The following is a 22,178-nucleotide window of genomic DNA, read 5'->3' as shown; positions in this document are numbered from 1 at the left end:
TCTACTTGACTTAAAATTGTTGTAGGTAAACTTTTGATGGAGAGGCACCCCACCATATTTTGGTCCCCTTGTGCGGCACACTACATTGACCTCATGTTGGAGGAAATTGGCAAACTTGAGTTTGTCAAGTCATGTGTGGAAAGGGCAAAAAACATACGCAAATTCATTTATAATCATGCATTTGTCCTTAGCACAATGAGGAAATACACAAAAGGCAAAGAGTTAGCTCGCCCAGGTATCACGAGGTTTGCCTCGAATTTCATCACCTTGCAGTCCTTGTTGACATCAAGGGATGGATTGAGGAGCATGTTTGTTGGGCAGGAGTGGATTTGCTCTTCCTATGCTACGACCACTGTAGGGTTAGATGTGGTGGATTGCATATTTGATGAGGATGGTTTTTGGAAACCCGCTAGAGAAATCCTTAAGGTAAATTTATTGCAATTTAACATTTAGTATTTTGCTTTTACTTTAAGTTATATTATTTTATATTTAAGTTTTGACTCAATTTTTTTGTTTTACTTTATATGTAGGTCACTGAGCCCCTTGTAGCTTTACTACGAACTACTGATGCGGAGAAGCCCTCTATGGGCTACATTTATGAGGGCATGGATAGGGCCAAGGAGGCCATCAGAGCCCAATATGCAGGAGTGCAGGAGAGGTATGGCCCTATTTGGGACATCATTGATAGGAGATGGCTGAATCAGCTCCATTGACCCATCCACGCAGCAGCTTACTATCTGAATCCGGCATTTCGTTTCCGTCTAGAGTTCAAGGCGGATGCGGAGGTTCTCATTGGCTTATACACAGTGATCCAGAGATTGAGTAGCGATGAAAATAGCGTTGCTGCAATTGTTGAGCTAGACCAGTTCAACAATAAGGAGGGGCCACTTTTCTCTGGTAGGATGGCCATAAATGCTCAGACAACACTACAGCCAAGTAAAAATTAAATAATATATTCAATGTTCATGAATCTAGATTCTAAACTTAAAGTTGATTATATAATGCATTAATTTTAGAGTTGTAATTTGTAAATGAGACTAATTGTTTTTGTTTTTTATATTTTTCCTTATTTCAAATAGATGGTGGCAAATGTTTGGGGCCACAACCCCAAACCTTCAAAAAACTGCCATCCGCATTCTAAGTCAGCCGAGCAGCACTTCTGGATGTGAGCGCAGTTGGTCCATGTTCAAGCACATCCACTCGAAGAGGAGAAACAGGTTGACAGTGCAGAGGTTGAATGATCTTGTCTTTGTTCATTACAACCTTCGTCTTAGGATCAGACAGATTTTGGGCGCTAACTCCTCTCCGATCATTCTAGAGGAGATTGATCCAGAATCAGAGTGGATCACAGAGACCGTGGACCCAGTCTTCACTGAGGAAGACCGCGCGTGGGTTAACCAGGTGGATGTAGAGGCTGAGGCTGAGGCTGAGGCTGTGGCCAGGGCAGAGGAGGCAGCTAGAGCACGTTCAGGCATTGGTAGACGCACACGTGTACGCATAGACGCAGGCCCTAGCGACGTTATTCATGAGCCCATTGCCCATGCAGGGGACATGGCTCGGTGGTCCTCTAGGACCTACCTTACACGCCTTTCTCATAGGCAAACTGGATACTCAGAGGCTGAGGTTGAGGTTGCAGCAAAGCTAGAGGATGATGATGAGGATGATGAGGCTTGAGCTGGAGCCTTGTTTTTATATTTTGTTTACACTGTATAGATATTGATAGTGATACTGAATCACTAATAGACATATGTTTCAAACTTTCATGGATCTTCATCTTAGATTTATACATACATTTATGATTTGATGTCTTATAGATCTTCATGATTTCATCTTACTGATTCTATGATTTGAATCATTATGATCATTTGATTTTTATTTACTTAGCTAGTATACAATTTACATTTTAGTACATAATGATAACATAGTTACGTATGTGATGGATTTTATGTTCATGTTTATGTATGTTAGATTCTATTTGATGATGTTATAGTGTTTTTAAGTTATATTCAATAAAGGGTGCATGAAATAAGTCTTAAATTGTTAAAATCTTTACATTTAAAAGGTTTTTTCAAATTTGCCGATTCATCGCCGATTCACCGGCGATTCACCCCCGATTCACGATTCGATTCGGCTGTGCCGATTACGATACGATTCCGATTCACGTTACTTTGACATTAACACATCACAAGAAGAGCAAGCAATCTGTGTAATGATTCTAAGCAATAGCTGGAATCTCTGAAAGCATCCATCCAATTTTCTTAAACTCTGTACATTCTTTCTTTCAACAATTACAAAGTTAAGCTTTGATCTAGAAACTTGAGTGGGCCTAAACAGCTAATTGAAGCACACGTGCAAAACACATATACATGGAAATGGAAACAGTATCTATATACTACCAATAGTGATTACATATGGCAATGGAGTAGCCAGCAGCCTCTAAGCATAAGCTATACAAATGCATCTTTCCTATATGACCACCCAAACATAGAAGCTAAATAACCCCTCCAATGAGGTGTTATTTTTGTAACTATAGGGTTCCCACCATTACAATCCACATCCTAGACTTCACCCAGCCCTAGACATGCAAATATAGGTGGAATGTGGCACACAATCCAGACCCCTTTGGATATAGAGTCACTACAACTCTCTTTTGTGCTAGTAAGTATTCAAAATAAGATACTGAAAGCATCTCTCTCTATGCAGCAGTTGAGCCCAAATGTTTTCTAGTATACAGTCCTTGATTGGCACTCATTTCTTTTTTAGTAAATTGCTTGGTCCACCCATTTAGTGCTTGGGCACTCTGTCTCTATCCATCCAACCAATATACACCACAGAGACACAAATGACTTGGGAAATGGATGATCAATGTTCAAACAGAGGTTCAAAGTAATATGTGGTAAAATGTGGACTTTTCTAATGGCCATCACTCTCATTCTATTTTCCTTGGTCTAGCGATATTGATGTAAATAAGCATTTTAAGTATATAATAAGTTGCTTATATATGTGGTTCCATTGTTCGAATTCATTCATAATTCTTATACTAAATGCTTATGGTATACTCTCTGAGTTTCTTAAGAATCTAATTATCATCAGAACCATTATACTTTATAGAAGAGAACATTGAAAAGATAATAAAATTTCAACTAAAAACAAGCAAATTCCAAAATAAGAAGATGTGTTACTTATCTCACCCAGTATGACCAAATCATTATAGTCAGTCAACCTTGGGCAGAACTTCAGACTTAAGAAGAACATTTTAGACTATACCCAAACCCAGTCAGAGCATGCACTCAACAAATAACTTGTTACTCTTCAGTTCAAAGTTAATAATGATTAGTTTATAAAATAAGATCAATAAAATATCCATGTCTTATAATCACCCCAGAAGGTCTTAGAAGATAAAGGACTTGTTGAAGAAATAATGAACACTATGTCAAATTTTAGATATAGCTGTTATTCAAGCCTGTGATTAAGAAATAATAGCAAATACATAAGAGAAGAATCAATAAAGGACAAAAAAAAATTGCTAAGAAATATTCTGGAAGGATAAGGAACATCAATATCAACTTAATTTGACAAGAGTCAAAAATCAAAGTAGATCTATTCTGCACTTCCACCAAACTTCTCACACTCTCAAAATATGTGAATGGCATAAACATAAAACAGATATAACCTCTTCACTCCTCTTCTCTTTGCCACCATGAAATGAGATCTCATCAATATGTCACATGAAAGTACTAATAATACAAAATAGTCAATCAATGCTTTCATCTTTGCCACCTACATGTAACATTTAAGGGTAAATCTTTATATGAAGAATTCAACAAGTAATGTATGTATTACCTGAACGCTTAACATCTTCTGCATGTTGCACAAAATTTCTAATAGTTTTTGCCAAGATAAGCTTGGGTCCTCTCTTCTTGCTCAATGAAACCTCTGTTACAATGCACTTGTAAAGAACCCCAAGAAGAAAAGGCCATGAAGCACCTGCAGGAAAAGAATGTTAATTAGATGTTATCTCAATTGTTGTTAAGAATACTCATAAATAATTAAATTGCTCTATTCTGTTATGTGATGGGCTTCACAACCTTTTATAATCAGTATCCAGTTTGTCCCTATAAATTTCTGTTACTGATGACATCCCTTGAGAGCGTGGGTGCCTTAAAATACAGTACAACTTGAAGAATGAAACATTTGTGAAAAATAATGAACCAGAAAATGTTTAAATGAATAGTCACAGAGTTAGCCTAGATCACTTTTATTTAAAACAATTGGAGTTATATATTCTTCAATAAATAGAAGAATAAACAAGCACAAATGCTATTGAGCATTGTTAAATTATGATCACTGTAAATGTATTAGCACTCGCTGTAACACGTGTGTTCCAAAGGCAGCGATCTCTCTTATATTTATATTGTGAATGAGACAAGAAATGACATGTCCCTTTATGGGACATGTCTATTCATTAACACATACAGTTTTATGATTAGTAATTATTAGACATTGTTTTATACACACACACATACATCAGAAGTATAATTCAACAAGGAATATCAACCATATGATATTCATCATACTTATATTTTCTTGGTATGTGAATTGACATCATGTCTCAAGATGTTTACTACAGAAAAATATTTGCACATGGTGTCTCCATATACTAAGACTCATAGCATACACCAAGCCATATCTGAGTAACCTCTAGATACATGAGATATGCGCTATCAGATCGTATAGCATGTGGTGCAGGGCACCCTAGTCATTTTCTAGATTGTTTAGGCAAATAAGAGGTTAGGTCCTATGGATCAACCCAATGTAATACATGTAACCCAAATTGTAAGGCTAAGGATCCCAGAGGTGCATTATAAGCCTTGCGCTCACTTGAGTCAAAATGGGTTTTCTTGGATTTTCTTAGCATTTTGGGTAGAGTAGGTGTTTTTAAGTTGTTTAGTGTGGTTTTGAATAAGACTCGACCATTTCATGGTCATAGTTCCATCAGAAATAGAAATTTGCAAAAGTTGCAAAAAAAAAAGATGTAAAATAGCAATGTTGCTTGAAAAATGCAACTTTCAAACCAACGGTCATAACTATTTGAAAAACAGTTGTAGACGTTGGATTTGGTCTATTTAGGAGGTAGAACCTCTCATATGAGGGGTGGGGGGGGGAAGTCATTGTACGGATTTGATGGGTTGTGGAATATAAATTCCGTACTGTACAGATTGGGATGACTAATCAGTTGGTATGGAAGGTTGAAGTTGTGAATTTGTTTTTATTCACATTTTGTTTATATTCATTTGGTTATGTAGTTTGCAAGATATTAACTTTTCTTCTCAGACTGGTTGGAAACCCTTGCAAAACTGACCTTGTTTCAAAGATGGGGGCCTAACTTGTGTTTCCATTGTTGGATTTCAACGGCCATCTGGGAAATACCAGTTAGGAATGTATATTATCAGATACCAAGAGCGCAGTACTGGAGTTTGCAGGGAAGTACTTTCCCATCAAGCCCTAGGTCAAATATTGTCATGTTTTTGACCTGCTGAAAGGAGAAATTGAATAGTTAGACAAGGAGAATGATCAAAGTTACCAAATAGATTGTGGATTGTGAACATTTGGGGAGAAGAGAACACCTCTATGTGGTTGGAGTAATTCTTTGAACCCATCTTCTTACACTTGCTTTGAAAACCCAAGCCTAATTAGGCCTATTAGGTCTGTGAGCCAAGTAGAAGTTTGGGGGTGCTGGAACAGAATTGAGGCCTAATCTCTTGAAGTCATTTGTAATTTCCCAAAAGGGTGTCTGAATCTATATTTTTTTGGTAGGTCACTTTGAAGTTTTTTAAGTTAATGCCAAAAAACTAGTTGAAGTGACCTGATTGGGGCTAGCCCAAATAGGGATTTGTAAGTTGTGGGTTGGTATGAGTCCATCAATGGTTGTTTCTCCATTCTCAAACATCAAATAAATCATTCAAAGCATCAGAGCAAGTTTGTGTACGGGTTTGCTTAGTTTTCCCTTTGTGGCTCAAATTTGGGGAAAGAGTCCCTAAAGCAAGATTTTGAGTGAAGTTTAGTTTGATCCCTACGAGATTGGGGGGATCTTGTGTGTGTCAAAATTGCTTGTTGTGTAGGTGTCAAAATTGCTTGTTGGGAAGGCTTAGGACCTTTTATAACTACTTGGAAAATTTGGGCCCTAGAAACCTTATTTGGAGGTCTTCCTAAGACAAAGTCTAGAAACTACAATTCTTGCTAACCACTCTGCATCAGCATGTCCGCGAATATCTTCAATCAGGAGATATTCACCATAATGTATGGCATATCCACGGATATCTTACAGCAAGATATCCACCATAGTGTATGGCATATCCACGGATATCTTACTACAAGATATCCATCATACAGATCATTAGATGGTATGGCATATCTGCGAATATCTTATTACAACATATCCATCATTATCTAATGATATTAAGAGTAATGGCCTACAAATATCAAGTCTCGTGATATTCACCAAGTACTCAAATGTCCATAAGGTATGTGCACATGTATCACTCATATGATACTTACCATAGGGACATTACAATTCATGGCCTGTCCATGGATATTGAATCCACCATGATATATCTATACAATACAACTCATAGATATCTATTAGATGATATCTATCTCTTAGTTGATATTGATTTACAAGATATCATCTAGCATGATCTGCATATATATCAACCATCCATCATGATAGAAGGTTTGACTATTGTAAGATCGTCACCTTACTATAGTAACCATAAACAACATCAATGAAAGATCATCACCTTACTGTAGTAACCATAAACAACATCAAAGAAAGATCGTCACCCTCCATGATGTTTCCACAAAGTCATGTAGTAACTCAAATGACATCCACCATAAAAAAGAGGGTGGAACAAAGGCTTTCACCTCAAACTTCTCTCTCACAGAGAAGGATGCATTATTGTACATCTCAAGTAATCATTGATGCTAAGACTCCCTCTCACTAAAGGCTCTAGTCCATAACTCCAAGCTTGTCTTTAATAATGTACAAACTTCACTTTGGTAGAAGGCTTGGAGAAACTATCGATTGATAAATTTTCAATGTAAGGTCCTTTGAATGAATAGTAATCCAAGTATCCATCTATGGTTTAGGCATTCACATTAAGACCTTTAGTCTACACATATGGAACTACATCTCATGAATCATAGTCCTTTGACTGCTACAGTTTCTTGATCACTGAAGAATCCATCTTGACATGGTCTACTCCCTCTAAATCAATACGACCAAGATCCTTGAAAGTTGACTGAAGCATATCCTCTTTCTACTCCCTCTGTAACAAAAGCATACCTTAATTCATATAATATGAATGAATGTGCTTAAATGTGGATTTATCCTTACGCTTGAGCTATACCCGACATTCATGCTAATGCGGAACCCTTGTGAGCCTCCAAGTAAATCAACCACTTAAAGTCCAAGTTTATCTCTAACGGATGTGCCATACTCCCTCTTGTTTAATAAGGATACTTATATAGAAGATATCTTGCTCCAATAGCCTCACTTTATCAGATGACTCCTACATTAAAACATCTTTGGAGCTACTGTCATGAGTCCTGCACAATATTTGGTAACATGCCTAATGTAACATTCTTCTTTTCCTATAAGAGCATTCTTGGAGACGAAGGAAAAGATCAAGGCAAATAACTCTTACAATATGTATAGAAATCCAATTAAGAGAGAGACTACAATGAGTAGATAAATGTAATACTAAAGAATAATAAATACTTATTTGCACATCAAAATCCTTGATACAAGTTGCTCCAATGAAGGTCCATATACAGCAAATCAAAAAACATCTCCATATAAGCATTTGTCAAACAATGCGATTGGACCATTGATTACTATTCCCTCCCACAATGTTGAATTCCCACTTACTCAATTTTATAGAGTTTTTATATTTGTTTAATTTTGGCATATTCTTCCAAGTTTACAACTCTAATTTATAAATATTAATAGACCATTCTTGACTGCAACAACCTTCAAGTTGAAGCTATTAAGATAATATCTTATACTTTCTATAATAGTCAACTACTTGTCTATAGTCCGTCTTTCAATCTAGATAGGAATGTTTCCTATCCCGTCTCTTTTTTCTTCAGTCCAGATAGGAATGTTTCCTATCCTGTCTCTAGTTTTGTTTCTAATTCCGTCTTCAGTCTACGTTGTTTCTTTTAGCAACGTCCTTGTAATTCTTTATAAGGAACACATTTGTTCCTCTGTTAATCAATCAATCATCCGGAAATCCATTAATCTGCCAACTCTTCTTGAATCTTGTAACATGGTATTAGAGCTAGTACATTATTTTGAAAACTTATAATTTCTTTTGAAATTATTAGTGCATAATTTTTCGAAATTTTTTTTTGTGCATTTCTTGGTGCTCGTTCTTAGAAACCTGCCTAGGGTTTTCGGCCTATAGGAAAAATCCCAAATTCAGGTTTGTTTGCAAATCATCTATCAAAATCGTGTCCCTTTTTTGTATGGCTATTTCTCTGCTCACGCTGGATTCATAATTGCTGGTTCACACAACAGCTAGGGTTTCTATTTGGCCAACGAATCGCAGTTTTTTTTTTTGAGAAGAAACATTGGTATCTGCTGCAATGAATCACGACTTCCAGTTCATGCATCTTTGTACATTGTGTTTTTTTTCTTGGAGGGTCAAATGACAAGTTCTGCCGGTGTTCTTCGCATGCAACTCGAAAACAGTGAAGGTCGTTTTTTACCCGAAAATGGAGAACTTTGTGTCGTTTTTTCTTTTGTTCGAGTGACCTCTAGGTGTCGTTTTTTCCTCCTCCAAACTGCTCTGACTTCATTCCAACATCGGTCATCTCTTCAAACGGCAGTTTCTACTCAAAACAACATTATTTCTGCATTTTTCGTCCTCCATGGCCGTCGACTGCTATTTTGCTCGAAACCCTAATTTTTGGGGTCGAAAAAATATTTTGTTTGCAGATTCTTGGTGGGTTTTTCGAGAGCTCAACTAGGTTGTCATTTGTTTTTCTAGGTGCCTCGATTTTTGAGCCAGTGGATCCAAAAAAAAAGCAAATTCCTTTTGAGTTTTTCAAGCTCTCTTCTGGGTCATTCTCTGATTCTTCTGGGTCTTTCGTACTTTTGCCTCAAAGAACGTGCCTTCACAGATTTTCACAGTTTTTCATTGAAAAACGTGCCATGGCATCTCTGACAAATATTCTGCTCGAACATAATTCCAAATTCAATGGTCGCAATTATGGAACCTAGCAACAGCACAAGTTATCAAGCTTCCTAATCAAGGCAAAGCTGCATTTTTCGCCTTCTGAATCTGTTTTTGTTTTTATGGATTTGTTGATTTTCTCCTCAAAAATCATTTCAAGTTGTCTGTAATACGCAAGGTTGCATGAGATTCTGGGTTTTACCATTTTTTCCACAAAAACAAAGTTTTGTAATTGCAACTTATTTTGAGTCATAGCACTCTTCTGGCAAAGCTTCTTGGTTTCAGCATTCTGTAGATCCAGGGAGGGTCTCAGTTATCACAGAATGTTCCGACATTCGTACGTTGACCATTAAGGGAGGGTATTAAGATAATATCTTATACTTTCTATAATAGTCAACTACTTGTCTGTAGTCCGTCTTTCAGTCTAGATAGGAATGTTTCCTATCCCGTCTCTTTTTTCTTCAGTCCGGAGAGGAATGTTTCCTATCCTATCTCTAGTTTTGTTTCTAATTCCGTCTTCAGTCTACGTTGTTTCTTTTAGCAACAACGTCCTTGTAATTCTTTATAAGGAACACATTTGTTCCTCTGTTAATCAATCAATCATCTGGAAATCCATTAATCTGCCAACTCTTCTTGAATCTTGTAACAGAAGCAAATGCCAAATTGTAATATGTACTCATAAAGTCCACAATATTTTGGAATAACATTTAATCATAATGCACATCTGTTGTATATGGTGGCAGGAAAAGCTAGTTAAAGGATTATGCCGCCTAGATAGAATATCTACAATATTAATATGATACTGATTGATTATGATGTATATCACTGTAACTTGAATATGCAACCCCTCCATGACCATGTTGGAAGACTAGATTCATATGTGTGTGTGTTCTTGATATCAATCAGCATTCTAGAGATGCTCACATGAAATTCGATTTTCTTGTCATTTTTTATAGCCATTGGGAGATTCAGGGGTCTGAATGTTGGCAGTGAACATTATACATCACAAAACAATAGATTTGCCAAACTTTGTAGTGATTCCTCCACCAATGTTGTATACATACCCTAGATCTTTAAAATGATCGAAACTGAACTACCCTTCTAGATTGCTCAGATAATTGGATGGATTAGGCCATAGTGGCTACCATCAATAAACATTCTCATTGGAGTTAAGTAATTTCCCATAGGTTAAGCTATCCAACAATCAAGCATTGCAGTCTCCTGATTTATTTTGTCTAATTCCTATAGCAACTCCACCATATGTAAGAAGTGAACTTCTTTCATCATCTATTTTCTAGTGATTTGCATCAAGCATCGTAGTATCCTAGTGTCTTCTATCCACCATGCTTCTCGTGCTTAGGTTAAAGAACCTTGAGCATTATCCTGAAGAAAAGCCTAGGAGTTCAATGGCACTGTGGAACTTGATTGAATTGTGTTGTTCGAACCATTTCTATGAAGACAAAATCTAGTTTCATATAACGGCTTTGGGCAACTGTCCCCGGTATTGGCAGTTTATATGCTAGGTCTCCTTGAGTTTGTTTATGTGTCTATGCATGCTAGATATCAAACAATGCCTTTTGTGTGTGTCCTTTACTTCTAAAGGATGTTATGCCCTCAGTTGATACTCTCGACTGTATTGGTATGCTAGTTCTTTACCATTTGACTCCTATAAATATGTACTGATATGTCTATCGTCAAACAAACCCGTATCACCTTCTAGCAAATATCATAATGTTAGCGGATGTTTTGGCAATCACAAAAATTCAATGCAAACAAATGGTCTCTCACCACCACACTTGCAACCACAATAGGATGTATTCCATCAAGCCCCTTTGTTTTGACTTGCAACTTGGAAGGAACATTGCATTTATTTGGTTCTACTGCTCTAATATATAGGTAAGTGTACATGTATTGTTGTGGTCGTTGATACTGTACTAATCGGGTGTGCTTATCCTAATCTCACTCTTCCATGGTCTCACCTTCTAGCAAATATCATAATGTTAGCGGGCTTTTTGGCAATCACAAAAATTCAAAGCAAACACATGCTCTCTCGCCACCACGCTAAGATGTATTCCATCAAGTCTATTGTCCCCGTTTTTGGCAAGTCTATGCAATTGATGGAGTTAGCTCATCATAGCGACCCTCATCAGCTGATAGGGTGTTTTGGGGGTCCCAGTTGTGAACTTACTATTTTTAGTAAGTCTATTTTTGGCAGTTGTTATTTTTGGCAGTGCAGTGGATGGCTCTGGCAGTTGGTCGTCACTTGCAATTGATCAAGTTAATAGTTGCTTGAGCTCTTATTTAGTTATTTTTCATTGAGTTGTTATTATAATAATGTTTATATTATTATAATGACTTTAAGTGATATTTCTAAAAAGCAAGTTGGAAAGTTTCTAGTGTTGAGTTCTTTTGGGAACTTCCACAATTTCTGAAGTGGAGTTTTATGGAAACTTCTGCCAACGAGAGCTTATAAATAAGAGCTCATTTCATTGGGAAAAGCACACTTGAAAATGTATTTTTCTTTTGTACCTTTGTGGCTTTCCTGATTGCTAACCTGTGAGCCCTTGCTGAAGTATAAGGGTCTCGTCTGAGAAATTCTTGGCAATTGTGTTGAAGTATAAAATTGGCCAACATCTCCTACTATATTTGCTGTGATTAAGGAGAATAATCTTGGAATTATATATTTCTTCTTGAATTATCTGGCCAAGGGTTCGATCTAGAGAATTGAGATTAAGGTGGCGTTTGGAAATCACTGCTGAGGTATAATGATTCATTTGTATTCTGAATATTGGTCGTGTCTTCTCTACTGTTTCAGTCTGTACCTGAGAAGAGGTTTGGTAATTCTGCATGTGTTCATTTTTGGAGTTTATGGATAAGGGTTTGGCATTATATAATTCTGAATTCTAAACACCTGTGACACATCCCAAGTAAATCATCTTGCACTATTAAATTATTTCCGGCCTGCATATCCATGTGGAAGTTATTGTTGTGCATGTAACGTGAAATTGGAATTGAGATTTGCAAGCATACATTACCTGTGAACAGTTTAGAAGAGCCTGCGTGTGGAAGAAATCAGGCTGCGATTCCAAATTCGGAAGGCACAGTCCACCATTAGCTGCGTCTACTATCTAAGCACATTCACATGGCCACAAATATCATTCGCAGGGCATATTAATACCCACGGAAAGCATCAGAAGTTGGTGTCTTTGTAACAGGGGTGACGTGAGGTTCCAGCAGATAATCAGGCTGCGTTTGGAACAGCAAATCCTTTCCTAGCACTTCATGTGGGTGGAATCTATATACCAGGTTCTAGTTTTAATGCAAATATTCAAATAAAATATCTTGCAGCACATCCAATATATATATTCATAATCCAAATAAAATATCTTGCAGCACATCCAATATATATATTCATAATCCAATATATATATTCAACTGGAGAGTGCTAGGAAAATTGCATGTATGTTTGATCTCAATATTACTTTGCAGCATTAATAAAATATGCAGTACAGTGGTTAGTTTGAATGATTAATTTCAGAATTTCATTCAAGCATTTCTTTTAAATGCATTTATATCCCAAGCACTAACAAATCAAGACAACATACAAATTCAAGACATCATTATCAATCTGGAAACAAAGGACAACGAACACTTGCAAAGTGTATGACAAAAAGCCGAACTTCTGAATTTGTCAAGAAATTGGAATTGCCCAAGTTATGGCCAGGTGAGGGTCTTTACATCAAGCCCCTCTGTTTTGACTTGCAACTTGGAAGGAACATTGCATTTATTTGGTTCCGCTGCTATAATATATAGGTAAGTGTACGTGTATTGCTGTGGTCCTTGATTCTGTACTAATAAGGTGTGCTTATCCTAATCTCACTCTTCGATGGTATCCATGTCTTGTAAGGAGAGATTCATATCATCGGCCCTAACATTCGATCACCACCTTTAATGAAAACATCTGAGAACTTCACAATGCATTTAGATTGTTAGTGCTCCATATTCTAGTGGGTCAAAACAAGGGTATTCACCCTCTTTAATACAATCTCTTCGTAGCTTCCATGACAACTCGTTTTCGTTACAAGATACATTTGATGTGAGAAGTAGATGTCAATAGAGTCATCCTTTATGAAATTCCAAATTTTGACCTAATTTAAATTATTATAACCGTCGAGTTGAATGGATTTTTCTTTCCTATTCATGTGAAAAGGGTAGTTAAATATAACCATTGTATACTATGAAATTGTTTGTCGTCAATTATTCTGTCTAACTTTTAATGATGATGGTCGTTATCCGTTATTTGTCATATGATGATGATAGTAGTTAGCAATTGCTTGGTTTTGGAATTATGCTTATTAACTAAATTCCTTGTTAATATCAATGTTAAATATTATTATGGATTTATCATGGAACCTGGTGTTATTCTGAAATATTGTTGCACGGGTGATTGCAGGAGCAGACAAAGGGGAGAAGCATTGCTTTATGGGATCTACGAAATGGGGTACTACCTTAGTCCATTTATCTAGTCGACAAGTATGACCTTTAACTATCTTGGTAAGGATCTAGTGACTTGTATAACAGGATACAATCATTGGACACGCATGAGCTATTAGACAAACATTAAAAATATTAATCATTTTCAACTTAATTAAGTACATACATTTAATGGCTTATGGTTGATTTTTTTTTTCATCACTTCAATATAATACATATTTATGTACGTGCACATAGATATAAATGTAAGGTGACACCATAGTATTATTTTATACAAGCTTATATCTATTTAAATATGTACATTTAAATACGTGCACACCATGAGTGGATAGGAAGATAAAAAAATCTTCCTGGTGAAACATGGATTTAGATATACATACTTAATAGGTACAACCTTGGATAAACATTAAATATGATGCCATCTTAATAAAATATATATGTGCAAGTAAATATAAATGTTTATAAATTATCCTTTTGATTAGTAACCTTTGAGTTCTCTTTCATATTTATTTATTTAGTTCCTTATAAGAGGCGGAAACATACATTTGGCATATGTTATCGATGATGCAAGAAGACAATTCTTCTTTTTAAAACTGCTCAAGAATTATAGCTTCTTAGAAGCCTTTAATATTTTTGAATGCCTCCTTATTTATGGAAGTCGGGAGAGGACAAAGATATATTCATTTTCCCATGATTTTACCTCGGCTCTCCTACGTTATTTCCATATATTACCCTTTTGTTGCAAGTGAACCAGACCAGTCACAATTCATATCTACTCTGAGTTTTGCATTCGAATTGCTCATGTCTAAGGAACCGGCTGCTTAGAATCAAGACAAGGCTCACGTCTTCTATTTCAAACCAGGTTATGTGGTCAGCCTTCCATTTTTAGATTGCTATATGTTTTTAAACTGTTTTCGAATTTACAGCAGAAAGGAATGTGTCCATGAAAATTCCATACATTACTTTTGAATTGCAAAACCGAATGGATATCCAATGAGTCTAATCTCTATATTGAGTCAAGACCAAATGTAGATGACATGTTCATACATCTTTGTTTTACTGAGGTATATCAAAATCAAATTATATTTCCTTGCAAGCCCATTTAGATAATTTTTCAAGTCATAGAGACTGTGATATGACATACTGAAATATGTAATATTCTTACACCAGCTAAGGTTCAGCAGAAAGAGTTGGATTACTCTAAGATTTGAACACCTAGGACTCACCCAGCTGTATGGCCAAGGAAAAGGGTGAAGAGGTAAGAGAGAGAAATCTGCAATAACATGAAACAAAATCAGATGTGACATAACAATTATTTATTAAATTTAAATGAAATCATTTAATAGCTCATGCATGTCCATATTTCTTGTTTTCCTGTTGTCAAGCTGAGCGATGGTGATCGAGTAATAGAAACCCATCCAAAAACCTTGGCCAAGGTCGTCAAAGGCATGCTTGCCTTCTTAAGATCACATGATGTCAATAGTGTCAGTTATTCAGACATGTCCATCCATAACTATGCGGACATTCTAAACATCAGTATTGCTCGGATGGCTGGACTAGTAGTACCCCAAGCCTAGTCACAAGGTAGGAAGGGCCTTTCCTTTTAAAAGATTGTGTGGGGATGGATATCGTCCGCAGTTGAGAGGTAAGCCTAAGTCAATGCTTCTCCTCTTATCCAAAAGCTGAGGCTTGCACAACCAATTAAAGACTCACCAATTACTTATAGTATGTTCTTTCTATATCCCTGTTATGCTTTTATTTCCTCTTGCATTATAGTAAATAATGGCAGTAAATTACTTTACTTGTATGCAAAACAATGATTAGGAAATGGTTATTTTAGTTAATCGTTATTTCAGTTGATATCTCATGAAATGGATTATAAGAAGTTATGTTTTCGGAAGTTAGTTGAAGTATTATTTCTATTTCTACTTAAAAATAGATTTTAGTTCTTTCCATTTCTGCTAAGAAAATTCGTTTGTTACAATATACCTCAATGACGTCTATTCCCACAGAAAGAGATCCATTTCATGTACGCCTATGGGTTTTACCTTAGTTGACACTATGTTAATTGCTATTCATGATGTTGATCTTGTTTTCAGTAACAAGGGATGTTGTAGTAACCAACAGCAGTAACAGGTATCATACAGCAGTGAACAGGTATATCAGACATTGTCTTCATGGCACATTTTGTATTGTTTTGTATATCACACATTTTTATGTGCATATGAGTGATTGTTATATGGCCAAATATGTATATATATATATATATATATATATATATATATATATATACTTATTTGTGTATACAGGTATGATTCATTTGACCATTATGTGATGTATAAAATCGAACAAATAAATTTTGCCTCGAGGACAAATGGGGGACTCTGTTGACACTATTTGTTCCTTAATGCAAAATGTTCTAAGATGGCATAAGTACTTCCGTTGACTAGTCACAAGCAAAAAATGTGTTATTATAATGTTGGCAATATATAACCATACTCGTGGTTAAGTAATTATAAACATTGTGGAGCATCTCCATGGACTCCATGCTTCCATGTGGTCACATTATATGGTTGCAATTCAAATTATTTCAATTTGCTTCACCCCTGTGAGCATCACCTAGATCCAATGAGTGCTAAGTGTTCCATTTATTCTCATGAGAGATGGATTCATGTTGAATCACTACTCATGAAACATGGGTCAATGAGTTTGACTCAAAAATCACACAGTTATCCTGATAGCAATATCACAATAATTCAATTGGGTTAAAAGTTTGAAAAGAAAAGAAAGGATTTTGTGAAGAAATATTGTTTTTCTCTGTGATGCCTTAAGGCTGTCGCACTAGTCATTCTGTGTGCTTTTGAAAGCTAAAATGGTCAAGGTCTGATCTGGATTTTTGATATGCTGATTTGTGAAGTATCGTGGTTCTTTTGGCACTGATATTTCTGAGATGTGTAAATTTGTCAAAGATAAAGTAAAAAGAAAATCTGAAGGGTTTCTTTTGGTGTTCGTGGAAGTAAAAACTTATGAAGGTAAAAGATTTGTTTCTTTCAGCACTGTGGTTATTTTGCACTATCTACATGGAATAAGAAATAATGTTTTTTGTTGTTTCTGTGTCTCATTCCCGGCCTACATCACACAAATGGTGTGAGCATTCAAATGTTATAATTGCAAAAGGTTTTTGTTCCAACAAAAGAACATTTTATTTTGATAAGAGGTCTATTGTGCAGTTCCGCATTCCCTCTTGCAAAATAAATGGAGATATTTTTGTTGCCAGCTGCTGTTCTGAAAAGGGTTTTGGTTCAGTTGACAGTTTGGTTTTTTCTGGTTTTTTTTTAACAATGTTCTTGCGGTAATTATTCACACTGAGCAACTAAACACAAAGATGTTTATGTTTTTTTGTGGGTAGCAGTATTGGTTCACAAAACATTGTTTCTAAACTATTTCTCCAAATCCTAACTGATGGATTCTGTTTAGTTATGAAGTTGTCAAAGTTTGAAGTGATTCAAATTGCATTTGCTGTTTTTCAAGAGAAGAAATGAACAAATTTCTTTTTTAAGTTCAGTTGTGAACCTCTACAGTTATGGAGATCATATTTTGGTTTATACCCTGTTAAGGGTTCGATTGTTATAAAGCATTATCAGTTTGTTTAACTCATTACTTGAAATATTTAAAAACATTCCTCATTCGAAGTTAACCCTATCAGAGGGTTTTGGTTGTTTTTTGATTAAAAATTGTAGCAGTTACAGTCAAGTAACTGATATTCGAAACAGATTCATTGTTATATTAAAAAATGTATCCCTATTTAAGGGAGCGTAGGTGTGCGCGTGTAAAATAAGTATGAAGTAACAGAGACACATCTATTCTTCCTTATCTATGGAATATTTGAATTGTTTTGAAAGCTGTATTATATAATTACTTGTACATATAGGTATATGAAATTCAAAAGCATACAGCTATATGTATTTGCGATTTTGGAAACAAAATACAAAAGAAGAAAGGGTTGTAGCCCTGAGCAGTTGCAGCTGCAGATGTAAAGAAGAGTTGTGACTCAATAAAATGACAGGTTCCAACGGAGTGGTTTTTTCCCTATGAGAAAACCGAAAGATAAGAAGAAAGGGTTGTAGCCCTGAGCAGTTGCAGCTGCAGATGTAAAGAAGAGTTGTGACTCAATAAAATGACAGGTTCCAACGGAGTGGTTTTTTCCCTATGAGAAAACTGAAAGATTTTGAGGGTCCACTAAGCACATATCTTGTGTCTCTCTCTTTTATGAGTTGCATTCATTTGCTTTGATATCTTGCATTTCAAATTTTATGATCGTATTATTCTGTTGCGGATGAAAGTTGTCTATGCATTTCAATTCCAATTAAAAGGCTTATAGTTTTAAAGTCTCTATATTCTAATTCATCCCCCCCACCCCTCTCAGAAAAGCATCTACTTCCAACAATTTAACCCCTTAAAGCATCCCTTAGTACCATTTATATGTAGAAGTAGCTCGTTGATGAGCTACTGACATAACACACAAAAAAAGAAAGAAATATAAATAACTTTTTCCCCTTAGTGTCAAGGTGTGAAATATGAAATCACATTTGAAAGGTCCTCAACAATACCATCAATCTATTAGAGAATCTTGACAAATTAACAAACCAATGGATTAAGGAGAGAATATCGTATAATTTCTTTGAAGTTGGAAAGATGTATAAGAACCAAAATTAGACTATCTTTGACAATTAACTAATTTGTTGGTGTAAATTGATTGGGCAACAACTGCAAACAAGATAAAGAGCACAATTGCAAAACATTTATCAACAAATGAACATACCAATGAACATGAGTGAGCAGTAGACATCTTTGGAGAACTATGTCAAGAGTTTTTCAAGCTATTGTTTGGCAGTATGCTCCTCCATCTCCTTCTCTATATATTCCTCTCCACCATGATTCAAAGGTTCTATTTTGGTTTTTTTAGATCCATGTTTGTGGATTCGTTATTCATTTGAAGCTATCACTTCTATATTGAGACATTTGTTGCACAAAAAAATTTGCAAAATGACCTACTAGTTGACATCATGTACTACACAAATGTTTTATAAAAATACACAAAATAATAATTATAGAATGATCTTTCACATATCTTCGAAGTACCCATAGCACAGCAAGGTGCAATTGCTAGTTCTGAATATCCACTTAAAGACCACTTATAATAACTCGGCATTGGAAGCTTTATAATACAAGAAATAAATAATTCTACAATATACCCCAGAAAATAAAATGTGCATTCAAGTACCTTATGGAACCTTCAAACATTCTAGCAAGTCAGTAGTAGAGCATGGCCACGGTTAAGTGGAAATTTTTATACAACTATTAGAATATTTCATGAAGTAGAAATACTTCTATTATAGACTCGGTTTTTACAAAAAAACAAATGAACGAATTTCAACGATGACGACAAGGCCCAGCCATCAAGGGACAAAAAATCACAAATTACTCATTTTCAAATTCTTTTCTATACCAATTTTTCTATTATGACTCTTGAGTAAAAAACTCGCCATTTCTTAAAGCCTTGCCTCCTCAAAAAGTTCATTCAGAATGTCCACCTTTAAGTTGTTATCAAACTGCCTACAGATATACTAACATTTCAATTTTTTATAATGTAATCACTTTAAATCGTTAGGTGCAATTTGCATGGGATATTGGTTAATGGTTTTTTGTTTTTTTTTTAATGTAGCGTTCAGAACTGTGAGGCAACCCAGCAAGGTACGAAGCCTGCAAACTACCAACCAGTGAAGGCCACCAAATAAACGATTTAGGAACCCGATACGGGGCCACTCGTGCCTGAAACCTCTTCAACTTAGAGCCAAGGACTGAGGGTCATCCACATCGTCAAAATTACCTGGGGCACGATCCCAGCCTCATCCCTTATGATGTTAGAGCCTTGCATTCAGCAAGACTTAATCCCTGGTAGGCTCTTTGTAAGCCATTCAACTTCACCAATAGACCAAGGGCCCATTGACAATTAATAGATTTTAGTTTTTCTAATAAAACTAAAACTATTTTCCTGAAGTCTGATTTGGCCGTTACAGAAAAACTCTAGTCCATTAAAAAAATTCAAAATTGAACGCCATCTCATGACCACTCCTATCGGAAGTGGCAGTTTTCACAAACTGGCATTATAATTATAATTAATGTGACACAGCCTCAGGATTGTCGTGCAGTAATTATGGTGCACACATGGAAAGGTTGTGATGCAAGGAATAAAACAAAACTATAAATAAGGCACTTGCGGCAGACATGCTCAGAGGTCGAGATGTAAATAATATTAGGAAAAACCAAATACAACACTTACTGCGAGGTATCTCCTGAGGCCGAAGCTTCACAGTATGTTGATCGAGCAGCAAACAGAAGCTTCTACAGCTTCCTCCATCCAAGTAGCTGTTTAAAACCTTAATTCCTTCCTGCATTGAACAAAATTTGCTTTTAGACAAAACAACATGCACTAATGAAATATAAGACAAGGTATTTTAATATAATTTTAGAAAATTTATTACCAGAACACTATACCTCGCGAGTTTTAGCCTTGTCCGACGCTAATTTTGTCACAATGTCATCTATGTCTTGAACCGTGGCCATGACTTACAGATGCCTACAATCAACAGTTCCCGTGTAGTAAAAACATTTAAATTCTTGAAATTCATAAAAATAAAACAGTAAAATTACAACATCTGAATAAAATAAAATCTGTAAAGTTCCCCATTAAATGCTAAGGATGTTTATATGTTCATTTTACTGAATATGCTCTAACTTTGTACATCATAATGCAGTGCAGATGTACATTTATTGAATACTATATTGCAACATAAATTAGACAAACTGGTAAATTGAGCAAATATTTAGCTTACCTGATCAGTTCGGAGACATTTAATGGCCGGGAAAAATATGGTTCAGTTCGCAGAATTTCCTAGGAGAGAACGAATGAGTTACCGTGATAGAAATTTGATAAAACGCTCGGAGGTTTAGGGTTTATGGACAGTAAATTTTGAGGTTTCATTGTGTTCGCTTCGTCATTTTTAACATTGCAGCCAGTCGGTGTAATAATTAAAATTATTAATATTATTATTATTTTATCTAGTTATGGGAATTTCAATTATAGTATTTGCCATAGGCAATATATTATTGCAATCACCAATATTTAACTAGTGATTAATACAATGGGAGAAACAATTCCCCAGCACAAAGAATATTTCAAGAAATAATTTGTGTAAGGAAAAAAGATTTGGTGAGAGTTACAAACAAAATAATAGCTGGCTGAAATAATAGGAAGCCAAATGGAGGCTGAAATAATAGGACCGAAAAAGTAGGGTTCGAAAAAGTAGGGCTCGAAAAAGTAGGACCCGAAAAAATAGGGTCCAAAAAAGTAGGGCCCGAAAAAATTGGGGCGAAATAATTTCAATATGATTTTTTTTTTTGTTAAATATAATTTTGCATGCACATTCATAATTATTTTTTGTGGGGAGTGGGAGAATTTGAAACAAATTCGTGGAATGTGAAGAGACGTCTCTTGGGGGATATGAGGAGCCTCTCAGAAGTTATAAAACTAAGGCTCATCATTTCATTTTCATTTTATGTTTTTGCAAAAACGAAGAAGTGGAGGTTATTGGAGGATTAGATTGGAGTTTTTGAATAGGAGCATATTGAAGTTTTGGAGTAACATTTTTGCAGGTGAGATTTCTATTTTTTATTTACATTTTCATTTAGATTTAGATGTAGATGTAAATTGAAATTCAAAATTAGTTATAATATTCTACTTTGATTTAGATTTCAATTTTAATTAATTTCATTTAGCTTTAGAATTCTGTTCATAACTATTTAGGCTTGCATTTAATAGTTTAGTCTTGCATGTTTGATTTAAATTTAGATTTATATTCAAAATCTATTTGATTTATATATTTTATATTACTTTTCATTTACATATTTTAAAAGTGCATGTTTCAAATTACTTTTATATTTGCATGTTTCATATTAGTTTTAGATTTTCATATTTCAAAATAGTTTTGGTTTGCATGTTTTAGATTTGAATGTTTCACAATAGTTTTACATTTACATGTTTCTAAGTATTTATATTTTCATGTTTCAAAGCATAATTTTATCATTAATTTGGATGAGAATGCCACCATATCAATACAATTTATAGTTTATTAAAGTTAATGATTTATTTAAAGTAGATAAATCATATATTTAATATATATTTTAACATTATTGAACTATAAAATTTTCAAAATAATAGCTAGCCAAAATAATATTTAAGCCAAATGGATGCCGAAATAATAGAACCTGAAAAAATAAGGCCAAAAAAATAGAACGCAAGAAAATAGGGTTGAAATAACTTAATTAAAATTTTAAATATAAAACATTTTCTTTTTGTTAAATATATTTTTGCATGCACATTCA

The 22,178-nt window shown here is 35.1% G+C and overlaps 1 protein-coding gene across 9 annotated transcripts in view; it reads right to left on the bottom strand.

Moving 5' to 3' along the window:
• The window catches only part of ATM (Serine/Threonine-kinase ATM-like protein), a 427,822-nt gene extending 407,064 nt beyond the window's left edge, over positions 1-20,758 (bottom strand). For all 9 annotated transcript variants that reach the window (XR_016362919.1, XR_016362920.1, XR_016362921.1 and 6 more), the window contains exons 1-4: positions 20,630-20,758; positions 20,292-20,413; positions 20,077-20,185; positions 3,844-3,987 (exon numbers count right to left, since the gene is read on the bottom strand). Coding sequence is in view for 6 of the 9 variants with exons in the window: in XM_089822957.1 (XP_089679083.1) it covers positions 3,844-3,987; positions 20,077-20,185; positions 20,292-20,360 (322 nt within the window). In the remaining 3 variants the exon portion in view is untranslated. The remainder of the gene's footprint in view (positions 1-3,843; positions 3,988-20,076; positions 20,186-20,291; positions 20,414-20,629) is intronic.
• Positions 20,759-22,178: the final 1,420 nt, after the last annotated feature.

This window comes from Cupressus sempervirens, chromosome 3, assembly GCF_028749045.1.
Source record: "Cupressus sempervirens isolate cs-2001-9-10 chromosome 3, ASM2874904v1, whole genome shotgun sequence".
Classification (NCBI taxonomy): domain Eukaryota; kingdom Viridiplantae; phylum Streptophyta; class Pinopsida; order Cupressales; family Cupressaceae; genus Cupressus; species Cupressus sempervirens.
Note: the sequence above shows the minus strand (reverse complement) of the source record. Positions and strands in the feature narration are given on the sequence as shown.